General features: G+C 39.1%; 2 protein-coding genes across 22 annotated transcripts in view; both read left to right on the plus strand.

The window, feature by feature from the left end:
- LOC121963023 (uncharacterized) overlaps positions 1 to 3,505 on the plus strand; it is a 43,355-nt gene extending 39,850 nt beyond the window's left edge. For all 7 annotated transcript variants that reach the window (XM_088074879.1, XM_088074874.1, XM_088074876.1 and 4 more), the window contains 3 exons: positions 313 to 394; positions 1,313 to 1,425; positions 1,824 to 3,505. In XM_088074879.1, coding sequence (XP_087931005.1) covers positions 313 to 394; positions 1,313 to 1,425; positions 1,824 to 2,033 — 405 coding nt within the window. In that variant the 3' untranslated portion in view covers positions 2,034 to 3,505. The remainder of the gene's footprint in view (positions 1 to 312; positions 395 to 1,312; positions 1,426 to 1,823) is intronic.
- A 3,583-nt stretch (positions 3,506 to 7,088) lies between these two features.
- The window catches only part of unc80 (unc-80 homolog (C. elegans)), a 53,914-nt gene continuing 46,432 nt past the window's right edge, over positions 7,089 to 14,570 (plus strand). For 13 of the 15 annotated variants that reach the window (XM_088074386.1, XM_088074388.1, XM_088074390.1 and 10 more), the window contains exons 1-7: positions 7,090 to 7,370; positions 8,619 to 8,667; positions 9,017 to 9,173; positions 10,438 to 10,778; positions 11,839 to 11,962; positions 12,067 to 12,131; positions 12,419 to 12,561. In XM_088074386.1, coding sequence (XP_087930512.1) covers positions 7,279 to 7,370; positions 8,619 to 8,667; positions 9,017 to 9,173; positions 10,438 to 10,778; positions 11,839 to 11,962; positions 12,067 to 12,131; positions 12,419 to 12,561 — 971 coding nt within the window. In that variant the 5' untranslated portion in view covers positions 7,090 to 7,278. Of the gene's footprint in view, positions 7,371 to 8,618; positions 8,668 to 9,016; positions 9,174 to 10,437; positions 10,779 to 11,838; positions 11,963 to 12,066; positions 12,132 to 12,418; positions 12,562 to 14,570 lie in introns of all 15 variants that reach the window. The other 2 variants (XM_088074393.1, XM_088074395.1) reach the window with 1 other exon arrangement.

A 14,570-nucleotide genomic window follows, 5' to 3' on the forward strand; every position in this document is an offset into this window, starting at 1 on the left:
ATAAAGTTTAATTGAAGCACCTGCTCCCTGTAGCGTCACGTAGTGCCTGTGTTGTGAGTTTGTTTGATGTCTGTGCTGTCGCTGCTCCCTTTCATGTTAACCTCCCTCCAGGGATCCGGCACCAGCATCTCTGTGTCTCAATCTGCGCTCATTCAATGTATCAGTGTTTCTTTTTCATCTCACAACATATCACATTTCTCCTCAAAGAATTTCATGTCTGAAGCCTCCATGTCTCCAGCATACAGTTAGTTATTATTTATATTTTTTTGGCATATGTATAATAGTATATGTATTTTATGCTCCTGCCCGCAGGTCCAAATCCAGTCCAAGAAGATCGACTTGAGCCACATCACCTCCAAATGTGGCTCCATGTCCAACATCCACCACAGACCAGGTATGGCGTGTTTTTAGCTTTAATTTAAGGAAATTATGAGGTTTACGTGTACTTCTTCAATATTTTTCACCAGTGTTGGAATGTAATTATGTACAAATACAGTACTTAAGTACAATTTTAGGTACTTGTACTTTATTTGAGTATTTTATTTTTATGCTATTTTATACTTTTTACTGCAATATTTTTATTTAATAATTTTAGTTACTTTTCAGATTTAAATTATTAATATAAAGTCCAATTAACTAGGTAATGACGATCTGGTTTCATTGATTAAACTGCTCAGCTGTATAAACTCAACTGAATACATTTGGTCAGATACTGAATTGATGACTCTAATCTTTGGCATGAGCTTGAGCTTGAAACTGCTGGTTGTATAAATCTTCTGTGTTGCTGGGTTGAAGATTGGTTTTGTTAATGTTAAGCTTCAGATGATTGTCACTGCACCATGTGACAAAGCTGTCTTTAAGTCCTCTGTAAAAAAAAGTCTCTAAGTGAAGACAATATGTTCCTGTTAATATAATTTATACTTTAATATACTGTGGTGCTATCTACCATTTTGACAAAACATAAAATAAATGCATTTTATTAAATTCCTCCAAAGTCTTTACTCTGTATATTATATGAGTCTGAACAGACCTGGATGTAAACTGGTTTTAGGTTAAAATATGTGTGCATATTTTTGTCATACTGTTGAGATAGAAAAATATTCTTCTTATTATCATGATGATTTTGAACCATATCGTTCTGCCTCATATGATGCTGTCTGTGTTTTATGTAGAAAATAGTTAAAGCTGTTGTTTTTGGGCACTGCAGTGTGCATACTTAGACTGTTTGCCCCGAGTGTTGCTCAGGAGAAGCCTGCAGGCAATGATGCCCCGTGGGTTTCATGCCTTTCTTCTGTGTCTGTCCTCTTCCCAGGAGGAGGTAATGTGCGCATCGAGAATGTGAAGCTAGACTTTAAAGACAAGGCCCAAGCCAAGGTCGGCTCCCTTGGCAACACCAGCCATGTTCCTGGAGGCGGGAATGTTATGGTAAAAAAAACTTTAGGGAGTCTGACATAAACTTGTGCTTTCTGTTGTACTTTAAATAATTTTTTTAAGGGACTGTTTGTCATTTATGAGGGTTAAAGCGTGGTGGAAAAAGGGGTTGGCATGTCTTTTTTTTTCTTTTTTTGTATATTTTGTATTGATTTTACAACAGATTTTAAAGAAAACATTTTTTTTTATTGCTAAAATTACACCATTAATTATAGCTAGAAACTGTATAAACAGAAATTATTGGTGGACTTCCAAATTCCTGACAGTCCTTGAACAGATTATGTGGGACAAATGCTTTGGTCTTGTTTGTTTGTTGTCACTGCCAGTTTCTGTAAAAAAATTTAAAAAATGAAAAAAAACCTGACGTTTTTTTTTTTTTTTGCACCCGTCAGATCGAGAGCCACAAACTGTCCTTCCGGGAAACAGCCAAAGCTCGGGTGGATCACGGCGCAGAAATCATCATCACCCACTCCCCTGGCATTGAGACAGGCGGCACTTCCCCTCGCCTCTCCTCCTCTGGCAGCATCAACATGATGGAGTCGCCCCAGCTCTCCACGTTGGCCCAGGATGTCACCGCTGCCCTGGCCAAGCAGGGCTTATGAGCGGGCTGCCTCCACCTCGGATACCCTCCAAAAAATCGTTGCTCCTCTTCCCATCAATTTCACTCATAAGCATCCAGTGTTCTCCCCTCACTTCAACATGATCCCCACAGTAGTTGATTGATGTCTCTTCCATCAACGACCCTTACAGCTGGATTTTAAAAACTGATTATTCCTCACAGGAACACACCCAGTCACTCTTTATTTCTCATTCATTTTCACTCAAATATGGACTTTTCTGTTTCCTTTAAGATAGGCTGAAAGGTTTAAATGGATGTGTTTGTCTAAGATGGCAGTTTTGCGATTCTACAGTGATTTTTGTAGCGTGAAAAGCATCACATTCCACGTGTACGGGGATAAATGGCAACTCATGCATCATGTTCAGAATTTATACGGTACTGAATGCGAGAAATAGCTACTAGACGCTAGTCTTAAAGATACAACAGTGCGAGAGACTTAAGTTACAAAAAAAAAAGGCGCGTAACTATACCTGCAAAAGAATGGCTGATGAGCATGTCTGCTAAAATGTGACATGACAGGAATTTTTGTTAGTTAATCTTATGATTTCCTGTTATGTGCTGAATTGTTGGACAAATTGTGTTTCTTTTTATATATATATATATATATATATATGTCACTGTAGTGCAAATTGTTTTGTATGTTCCCTGTGGCTGCACTGGCTTATTAGCACTTCAATGTGGATAACCACTGCAGTTATGTCGAGTCTAAAAGGCTAGCTTTCCAATAGATTTTTCTGTTTTTAATTTGTATTTTCTTGGGTTTTTTTTCGCAAACCAATGGGCTGCTCTTTTTTGTTTGGTTTAGCTCTGTGATTTTATTAGGCTACAACAATGCTGTTATGCTGGCATGGCAAATAAATGATGAATAAATTAGATCTATTTGAGGCGAACTTAAACTTTTCAGTGTGACTGTAAATGGCCAGGGTGCATTCTAGTGTCCCGAACTCAAGCCCTTGTGATCTTTCTCCTTTTACAGAAAATGGGTTGTACATTGTATTTGGGCAACGAGCCCAACGTTTGTTTAAAAAGTGGCAAGTATGAAGCTTTATATGAAAACATTCCATTAAAAGAGCAGCTACCTGGCCATTTTGTGTGGTAACTTTCCAAGAAATGAAACTCAAAACAAAGTGAAGAATGGGAGTAACCCTCAACTTTCAGCTGTTAGAATTCATTTTAAAAAAATAATAAAAAACAACTGTTTTAGGATACTCTCTGCTCACCATTGTGAAACTCCTCTGCGCCCCCTTCTCCTCCTCCCCCTGGTGTCAGTTATCCCTCCAGTGTTTTTCTGTGCTTCCTATATTCGCCTCCCTCCTCCCCGGCCCCCTCTTTGCCTGTGTAAGTGTATTTAAAAAGACCATGTAGATGTGTGCACACTTTCCAATGTTTGAGACGTACTGATGACAAATGCTCCTACAGGATGATGACAACAAAAATAAAGAAAATAAAAACAGGTTCCCACTAGTCTGTCGTATGAATTCTAAAAAAATAAATAAATAAATAAAATAATGTGGGCATGCATTTTTAAATCAAGTCAAATCAGGTTCGTGATGGGCTGTAAATTGTTGAATCTGTGTTTTTTTTTTTTAAAGGTATGTCTTTCATATTTAAATCTAAGCTTGAAATATTGATATTAACAAAAATCACTTCATGCTTTATGTCTAATTTTTTTTCCAAAAATAAACTGTTTGCACTAACTAACCAGCATGCACAAAAAAAGAGATAAACCAAGGCTTTTTCCTACTCCAGGATTTTGTCTAACTTAATGTGGACGAGGAGCTCTAAGACAGAAGAATCAAGAGAAACCGAACAACACCGCAACTCGACATGGTGCAACACAGCAATCACACAGCAATCCTAATGGCAAAAAAAAGGTGCAGCCTATATTTGTGTCCCTGTGCAGTTACTCACACACAAAAAGTGAAGGGACCTCACCACGGGCCCCCCCTTATCACAAGAGGACACTCAGGTCCTAAAAGAAAAGAACTCACAAAAGGATTGGAAGAACTACTGAAATGTAACCCAGTTGGCTTAACAAAATACAAAGCTACACTACAACTCAGGAAAAATAGGTCAAAATAAAACAAAACAGATCCCAGTAATAAAATAAATCACAAAGGTCACCATTAAAGGGCCAAAACAATAGAACTGTGGTAATTCCAATTTAACTCAACACAAATTGCAAACAAATGGGCAAAATAGGACTGAACTAACGGAAACTAAAAATATAACAAAAGGCAAAATAATCAAGGAAATTAGAGAATCAAAACTAAGTTAAACATTAAACTAAGGCAAAACGGCAGTGGTATGTGTAGGGCAACTTGGAAGATGGGGAATTGCAATTAGCTAGGCTCATCCACTGTCCAGGAAAAAAGGATTTTAAAGAAACGATAACCCTACTTACCACCATACGGGGCATTAACCAAATACAATTGTCAGGATCACCAAAGCAGGGAAACATCGTCACCACACATTCATCAACACTTTCAATAAAGGTTAACTTTTAGATATGGTAAGTAAGAATGTGCATTAAAATGTGTCTTTAAACATACATGGGGGCACCACACATAGCCACAGCTGGGACAGAGCTCAGGAGGCACATGAAGAGCAATGGGCACAGGTGCCTTATATAGCCTGGCCTTGATTGAGAGAGGTTAGGGGAGGAGTCGGGAAGTATTCCCCACCACAACATTAAAACAACAAAGGGTGCATTTTTAAAATCTAACAACACATTTATGGTATTTAGTATAATGCTTTTTCCTTGAGACACTGAGTGAGGCTCAAGGAAAGATATTTGCAGCTTCAGAATTGTAAAAAAATGACAAAGTCACACCCTGTCGCCCAACTCCTCTGACAAGTAGAGAACAGTCCCTTACTGGAGGAACGCCCCCTTACGTCATACGTCACGACTTCAACAGAGTAGTGCTGCACTTGGATCAGCTGTAAACTGAATTTGTTTTTGTTTTGGTTTTTATAGGGCGTTTTTACAAAGAAATGCACAATATAGGACCTGTTCATTTGTGAGCTTCAGAGGAACCAGTAGGCGAATTTTGTTACGTTTGGACAGAGCCAGTTTAGCTTTTTACTGGCGTTTCCGTTTGTGCTAAGATGAGCTAACCGAATGCTAGCGGCTAATAGCTACGGATTTAACGTTAGCATACAGGCAATGGCTAACGTTACTTCTTTCTTCTCCTCTGCTGTACCTGACTCTTGGTAAGAAAGGAAGTTAGTAAGCTATCATTTTCTCTTCATCTGTCTCTTGTTACAAAAACACGAAAAAAATGTGTGGAACTGCTTCTTGTAATGTTATTTTGGTGCAATTTTAAGGTAACGGTATTCTTATTTGTAACGTTTCGCGTTAGCTAACTTGTAACGTTACTTGAAAAAGTTCGTTTTTGTATTTTTAACTCATGTAGTTTCAAACATTGTGTACTTTGCAAATCAATACTTTACAGTTATGATTTATTTAAAAAAATGACACGTTACCACAGATTTGACCACCCAGTAACATAAAAAGTAGTCCAACTTTAGCTCGAATAGACTGTCAGTGTAAACATAACAATAGATGTTATATAGGAATAAATATAACGTTATTTTGAGGAGCTATTTTGCATTTGCTGAAAACACAACTGTAGTTTTACTTTGCAATGCAATATACTGTTGTAGTGCTGCATTCCTACCTGTACTTCAGCAATAGTTGTTTGTCTAACTTAATACATTTATTCAAGTACTGTACTCAAATACAATGTTGAGGTACTTGCACTTTAATTAGGTTTTTCTGCTACTCCTCCAATACATTTTAGATGCAGATATTATATTTTTACTTCATCACGTGTATCTGACAGCTTTAGTTATTTGTTGCATTTCAGATTTAGAATAATAATACAAAATGAATTAGGATAATACATAATGAATAAACTTTATTTAACTATATAAGTCACATTGAGATTAAAACCTCTTTTTCAAGATATCCAAGACAGGGTCACATACCAGCATAAAAACAAACAGGATAAGTCAACAATTAAATACTTTGTTTGTCTCTTTATTTAGACACAAATTAGGATTACAGAAGACAAAAAAAGTCAGGAAAAAGGCCTCCTCAGACTGAAGTCAATATTTATTGCATAACATGGAAAGGTAGCTCAAACAATCAATATTGAGCTTTGGACATGTCTCGAAAGCAGTGTGGTGTAAATACACCAAAGGATAAGATTGTGAATCTCATATTTTCTGTACAAGAGACCTAAGGGAGGTCACACTAAATACTTGCAACTTTAGTCTGTTGAAGTTGTTTATTCCTGAAATATTTGTGTTTTTAATATTGTCTACATATTTCTTTTATGTTCTGTCTGTATTTCAGTGAAGAGGCTACTGAGAAATAAATATGTAAGCTGATTATAAACTTGCTAAAATAGCAAAGTTTAAGGTGGTCCGCTGCATAGTACTGTAAAAGTATGTGGAGTAGTTGACGTTCTGCTATTGCTATTATTTCTAGTGTATATGGGGCAATCGACATTATGCATATGTTTACTTTTGGTGCATTAAGCACAGTTTGATGACAATAATTTTGCAATTGTTCTTGAGTTAAATAGTGAATGCACGACTTTTACTTGTAACTGAGTATTTATACGCGATGATATTGCTATTATTTTAAAGTTAAAGAACTGAAAACTTCTAATACTGTTAAATATCGTTTTTGCTGTCTTTATGGCCCACTAGCGTGTCCACCTGGATTTGTAACAACCTGTTGATACTGCATCCAATGGAGGGTTACACCTCGTGTGAATGCACCATCCGAGTGTGATTCTGCGTGTTTGCAGGCTTTAGTGTTTTAGTCTTAGGCTGTAGTCGTTTCCTATAATGATGCATAAAGCAGCAGTGTTAAGAGGTAAAACATCTGGCCCAGCTGCACACTGCGTCTTTAAGCTCCGCCGCCGATAAATTAGCACGCCGATCAACTGTCGCTGTCCGGTGAGGGAGGTGCTGAAATCAGAGCGCTCTGCTACTCCCCCCACCCACCCCCCCATCTTTCTCTCTCTCTCCTTCTCTCTCTCCGTGTCTCTATCGCCGCCGACCGACCGACACTTGCAGCCATTTTACGCAGGACGAACCCAATCATGTCGTGAGGGAAGCTCGCTGGTCACCTGGGCAGAGCCAGCAGGAGCCGCCGCGCGTCCCGGTGGTCGCAAGAAGGCGGACGGGCAGGAGGGCAGGCAGGTTCGGCCAAAATGGTGAAGAGGAAAAGCCTGGACGATAACGAGCCGGAGTGCGGGAAAGGAATACCGTTTCCCATCCAGACCTTCCTATGGAGGCAAACCAGGTTAGTGTGGGGAATTGATAACAGGTGTTTGCCATGGCGAGAATAAGGAGGATCAAGGATTTGACAGCATGACATATGAAAAACCAGCCGCATTTCTATCATGATAAGCATCAAAATACACGTATTAATTGCCTTGTTATAATGCAACCCTTGAATGGGTATCGGTGTAAGTGAGTGTGTCAGTCGACTGGTTTCATTGAGTGTTTTAAATGGAGGGAGGAGAGCTGCCTGTTTTTGCAACTGTGAATGGGGACGGATGCAGACTGCATGATGTCACACCTGTAAAGCAAATATGGAAAGTGGGCCAAAGAAAATGAGTGATCAGCTGCAGTTTAATGATGTCTATGCAAAATCTCATGTTCTGTACAGGGTTCCCATGGTCATGGAAAACCTAGAAAAGTCATGGAATTTCACAGTAACATTTTCCAGGCCTGGGAAATTCATGGAATTTATCAAAATTACTGAAAGTTTTGGAAAAATCATGGAAATTTGGTGTGTGTCATAAATTAAATGGCATTAATGTAACATAATGGTACATTTACTTTCTGAGGCTGAGGATGTAGCATAGCTTTATAATGTGTTGATGTGATTTTGTTTATTTGTTCATCATGGAGGTTTCTTCATTTTCTCACAGCGCTCCCGCTCTCTTCATTCATGTATGCCCAGGAGGCATGTCAAATGATACTGACTTCTTGCTAAAGGGAAGGGCATACAACTTTTGTTGTATTTTGTATTTCGTTAACTGCTGATTTTGAGTAAGAGAGTTTTCTTGAAAACAAAAGTGGTAATTTTTGTCTTTTTATAATTTATTTATTCACATTTTTTTCTTTAAATTGTTTTGCCATTTTTTTCCTTTAAGTTTTTTTTTGCCACTTTTATAGAATTCTTTTTTAAAAAATGGCATTTTGGTTTTGTTTCTTTTTTTATTTTATTTTTTTAAGAAAACCACAGATTTGGTAGGCATGTTTTCTATTTAAAAATGTCTTTTTTTTTGTTTTTTTTAAATGTATTAGTCAATTTTTAAAGAGAACAGTAAATTAAATTGGTGATTTATTTATGTAAGAAAATGGGTTTGGATGGCATGTTTGTTTTCCTCCAAAAACTAACTCCAAAAAATGACACAATTTGTCACAGCCAGAGACTGTAAAACAGAAAATATTGGTGATTTTATGACATTGTAGATTTCATGATGTAGCCTACATTTAGATTTTTTCTATGTTACATAAGCATTTTTGTGTTTTTTTTCAGTGCATTTCTGCGTCCAAAGTTGGGGAAACAGTATGAAGCGTCTTGTGTGGTAAGTTATTTCATAATGCCATGTGCGTGGTAAGGGAAAATAATCGCTCCATTCCCAGTAATCTGTTTGTACCTTAATGCACCTGCAAATCGAGTGGGCTCTTGATTGTACATTTAGCAAATTAGTTTTTTCCCTTTGCTTTCTCCGATTACCCAGGAGCCAGACCTTTGAAAACTCATATCCATAATGACGCTTCTGCAGATCCCTTTAGATCTAAACAGAGCTGCCACTGTCTCTCCCACAGGCATTGCCTAGCTTGGGGCCATGTGGGACGTTTAGGCATTCAAAGAAAGAGGCTTTAGTTTGTCGCTGATGTCTCTCTTCTCCTCCTCTCTGGCTGCCTCCCCAGTCCTTTGAGCGAGTGCTGGTGGAGAATAAGCTCCACGGGCTGTCGCCGGCCCTGTCAGAGGCCATCCAGAGCATCTCCCGCTGGGAGCTCGTCCAGGCAGCCCTGCCTCATGTACTCCACTGCACCTCCATCCTGCTGTCCAACAGGAACAGGCTGGGTGAGGACACACAACACTCACAATAGCACCGCTTCAGGCATTGAGCTGACAGCTATGTTCAGGTTTTTCTCATTCAACAAAACACAGAAGTGATGTTCTCTCAGTCACAGGACAGTAACAGAATAACCTGACTTTACAGTACATCACAGGTCTGCATTATCAGACACAAAATAATTAATATGTCTACTAAAGTAAAATCTGGACTCAGCACCTACAGTATATGCATAGAAAGACTTTGGGCTATGAAATTTTCAATCATCAAGTTTTTGTCACATGGAAACAGTACATGGTACAATTCCAGAAACACAGGATCCCATCAACTCCTTTTACTTGTACATTGTGATTTAGTCCTTTTGGCGTCTTCTTGCATCTTTGGCTGATGCTGTATAATTGTCCATGATTTCGAATGGTTATGGTAATCCATGTTTATTTACTGACTTTGGTATCAAAATGTCTTAGATAAATCTTTAAAAAGACTTAAAAAAGCTAAGACATGGGGAGTACAATTTAGTGATTTTGTTTTTTGTTTTCTGATTTATTGTAAATCGCAAAATGAATTGTAGCATCTATTTTTTATGTATATAATTTACTAAATGAGTCATTTTTTTGTTACATTAAACATTTGGGCAGAATTGTCACTAACCCCTGTAACTGATGTCGCTTCTTGTTTTTTTATTTCTTCAGTTTTGGTTATTGAAAAGTTGGTCATACATTTAATTCCATGTGGCATTAAAAATTCTTCAGTCTAACTTCCCTTGTAGGAACTCTGGCGTTGATAATGAGAAAAACTCTTACTTGGTCTTATATGATTAACAGTAGGGCTGCGAATAACGAATACTAGTATTTCATCCTTGATGAGCTCAAGGTTGCGTCTTCCTATTGTTTTTTTTGCCAGAAAAACAGTTCAAAACCCAAAGCTGGTTAGCACAGAAGACAAAGAAAAGGAGCAAATCTTCTCATCTGAAAAGCTTGAACTAGGTGCTGCTAAGCATTATCGCTTGACGATGACTTTTATTCAATGATCTGTCGATATTATTTCTCTTGGATCATAGTGAAAACAACATCAACAAAAAATTGACAATGGATTTTGACATAATTCAGTTTGACTTCATATTTTCTGCAGGTCTAAAACAATCATGAGAAGTTAGGAATTGCCATATACACTAAAACCTACACACACACAAATGCTAGAGCTTCATGCTGGTCATTCATCACCTTACTGTGCAGCACTCAACATTAACCCCTGACCTCCGACCTCCGACAGGCCACCAGGACAAGCTGGGCGTGGCGGAGACCAAGCTGCTCCACACGCTGCACTGGATGCTGCTGGACGCTGCTCAGGAGTGCAACCACGAGCCCAGCCTGGGCCACGGCTGGTCTGGGGGCAGCAGCAGCAGCGCCTTTCTTCAGCCGGTGGGGAACCAGGGCTCGTCCCCTGGGGCTCCTGGCTCGTGCTCCGGCTCTGCCCTAGGCGGGTCGGGGCCCCAGCACAGTGGCTTCCTGCTGGAGGAGGATGAGCATACTCGTACCAAGCTTTTCCACAAGAGTATGGCCACAGTGGAGCTGTTTGTGTTCCTGTTTGCTCCGCTTATTCACCGGATAAAGGTCAGTACCTGGCAAAACAAATATATGGAGTACACTACAATTCATTATTACTGTGCAGTTTTTGTGTTTTTTTTATTGTAGAAGGAGTGACTTTCTCTGGGATAAATTTGCAAGTTCTGAAAGATTTCTATCAGCAGTTTCATTCTAAACTGGCCCATATCAAACCCCTCAACACACACGCACACACACACACACACACACACACACACACACACACACACACTCACAGGGTCACCCTATGTCTATTGATCTGTGTGTACAAACAGATACAATGCTCAGGTTACAATACTCATGGGAATGCAATGTGTTTCCCAATTGAACAATAAATAACTGTACCTTGCAAAAACGGTGTCTACAGGTCCATCAAAGGTATTACATTTGAATTTGTAAGGTCTCCGTTGCCACAAAAACTTTTGTCTATTTGTCTAAATTTAATTTATTAATTGTTTAATTTCTGTTTGTCGAAATGTGTCAAGCTCTTTTACATGAAGTCAACATTTCTGAAATTTCAAGGCTTTAAATCTACAAATTAACCCAATACTGTCTTATCACTTTGCCTGTTGGCAAAATGTGGATAAACATAACTCAATATAATAACAATATTCATGCAAAAAATCTGCCTCTGTACATGACTACATACATAATACTCACCTTAACACTTACAAGCCTCTCCAGGATGTTGTGATGGCAACAGTTAATCCAAATTCAGCCAGTTCTTGTGAATCCGATCTGCCCTTGCAATTTTGTCCAAATTTCACAAATCGTGAAGTAGACTTCTGTAGAACATCACCTAACTAATTTCCTTGTTTCTAGTTGTATTGATGCAGACATCATGCACTTTTTTCATTCAAAAGAAAAACATTGCAACATGCGTCACACTTTTTTAGAACAGCTGCCAGTTGGTTCAAAATGATCTTGAAAACATCTTAAAAGCATTAAATGTAGGTGTCGGATATCTGTAGACACCCTGCTTGTTTGTGATCATTTCATAATAGCACTGCACTTTGAAATAATCCAATAACATGATAAACAAATTTTAAGTATGTCTCTTCTTTTTAAGGAGTCGGATCTAACCTTCCGATTGGCCAGCGGTTTGGTTATATGGCAGCCGATGTGGGAGCACCGCCAGCCCGACATCCCTGCATTTACTTCGCTTATCAAACCCGTCAGAAACATTGTGACAGGTGAGAAAACATCCTCAATTACAGCCCTATCAAATTCTTTTAGCATAATCTATTTATGTTGGTTTATAATTAAGACGTGTAATCTGCTACGCCTGTCTCAACAGCAAAGAGGAACTCCCCAGTCAACAACCAGTGCAGCCCCTGTGGATCTGGCAACCCGGGTCCCATGGTGAGTGAGCATTTCAAGCTCAGATCTTGTCTGATTTTGCGTCTCATGTTGATTGAATGTGTGCAGGCAAGAGGCGTCTTCCCCTCCCCCTTTTAACCTCCCCCAGAGGCTGGCTGCTAATATTCATTAGCACCAGCCTTCCGGGAGCATTAGTGTGGTGAGCTAGGGTCATGACAGAAACCTTGCTGCAACCTCAGAGCCTTTAATTATTAGGAACTGTCTGTCCGTCTTCTGCCAGTTTCTCCCCCCATCTACAGTATCTGTCCATCTCTCCCTCCCATCTGCAGGGCTTCCAGGTGGTTTGCGAGGCCGCACAATCGGATTCCTCCTCCCCCGCGGCTGGAGAGCGGAGCTGTCGTCGTGGTAACTCGGTCGAGAAAGGTGGCCCTTCCCAACAACCCCCACCGGTTAAAGGCCCATCCAAGAAAAAGTGAGCACCATTAATCGATTTAACCTCCAGAAGCCGTGAGACAATAGCGTTTGGTCATGTGCGCATCATTGATTTTTGATTCTTGGGTTATGCGTGAGCTTCACGCCTGCTCGGCCTCGCTGTTAAGCAGGAGGAGGTAGAGGGTCACACAAAGTGTTAATGCAACACTCAACATGGGAACTGAGAATATGAGAGCTGTAAATGACGCATTTCATCCGCTATTCTCTTTATTCGCAACTTGTGTTCACATAAATGGTGCTTTTTTTCTCTGGTTGGAACAACAATGGAATATTTTACTATAACTATAATAATTATTAATATTCTAATTCTTAATCTTCTTCTTTTTCTTCTTCTTATCATCATTATTAATTGTAGTCAGGGTCATTCATTTCACCCAAAATTGAAAGTCTCTGGGTGCTTTAAAATCTGTACAGAATAAGACTCCAAATCTCTAGACCCTAGATTCAGATATATAAAATGGGATAAACTTAAGCAAGAGCAACAGGGATGACGGTTTGAGCAAATGTATGTTCCCCAGCTCAATGTCCTCCTAATATAAATCATTAAGGATATATTTTAAATGGTTTTATGTTCTCAGCAATGTTTTTCATTAGGTTAAATGTTTAATGTACGTACGTTGCCCTGGATCAATGTATTGAAATTAGGGCTGCAACAACGAATCGCTAAAATCGATTACCAAATGTGTTGGCAACGAATAGAATTATTTATTTGTTGTATCGCTACGTGACATCACATGTAGATGGGAGAAGCAGGTGTTTTGAAGAAGCTTGGCGGAGGCAAAGAGGACTTTTCGTATGAAAACTTCAGAAGTTTGGGAGCACTTCATGTTATGCAAAACAACGAAGTGTGTTAGCTGCAAAATATGCAAAAGTGACACGGCATGGCCCCTGAGCACGATGGTTATGATGCAGCATCTAAAACAAACGCAAAGTCTCAACAAAAAACAACATATGTTCAGTTTTAAAGTAAGGAAACGCAATGGTATGTTGTAAAAGCTGTCAACATTTAGTTTTTAGGACTGTTTCATATTTGATTTTGTAGTTATTTATTTATATATACCTTTTCTATCAAACTCAGACTGTCGAGATAAAGGGAAAATGCCCCAAAAAATAATCTTTAATAAATTATATATATATATACACACACACACACACACACACACACACACAGAATAATTTAATTTAAATGAAAAGAAACATTACTGGATTATTACATATTTGCATGTAACCCCATAAAACCTTGTGATTTGGTTTTGGTGACTATAGCTGTTTAAGAACGCTTGCAGTTTGTAAAGAATAGGACAGAGACCCGTTTTTTTTTTCTACACATAGTTTCAGTAAACTGCACTTAAATTTTGTGCTATTCTAAGCACAGATATGAGACACGTACAAGTCGTCTCATGCAACATAACTTGGCCTTGTTTTTCATCATTTTGAGTGAGTGAAACCATACATTAATCATTTGTTCATATTCATAATGATCAAAATTTGATTTCATGGCTTTTACAAAAGCTATGATAAATGACATATTTGTCCGTGATGTATCCAAGACGCCAGTTGTGTGTTGACGCAGTGCAGCGACCCACGCTGACACCAAGCTGGTGCCATCATCTTGTTGATGGCTAAACATTTAGCCCTGTGGCGTTGTCTGTCGAACACACTGCACAGCACAGCTCGCTCCACTAGCTTGTGAGAGCTTGCGTATATGAATAGCTCCTCCTTCCCCTGTGTAATGTGTTGCTCTAAGCAGTACTGTCTCCTCAGTCAGCAGCACATACTCACTCACACATACAGAGCCTTGTCTTACTTGAGCATTAGCAGACCCAGCTGACGTTTGTCCACATACATAATCAAGGTAATTATGCTGAAGTAATGTGCTACATGTCTAATGCTGGCAGTGTCCCTGGCCTGGCATGACGTGGCCTGGCTTCATTTGGTCTGCCCTTGGTAAGTCTGGCATTGTTTGGTCTTTACTGCCAGACTCAGGGT

Source organism: Plectropomus leopardus, chromosome 24 (genome assembly GCF_026936395.1).
Source record: "Plectropomus leopardus strain MGB_pleo_1.0 chromosome 24, ASM2693639v1, whole genome shotgun sequence".
Lineage (NCBI taxonomy): Eukaryota > Metazoa > Chordata > Actinopteri > Perciformes > Serranidae > Plectropomus > Plectropomus leopardus.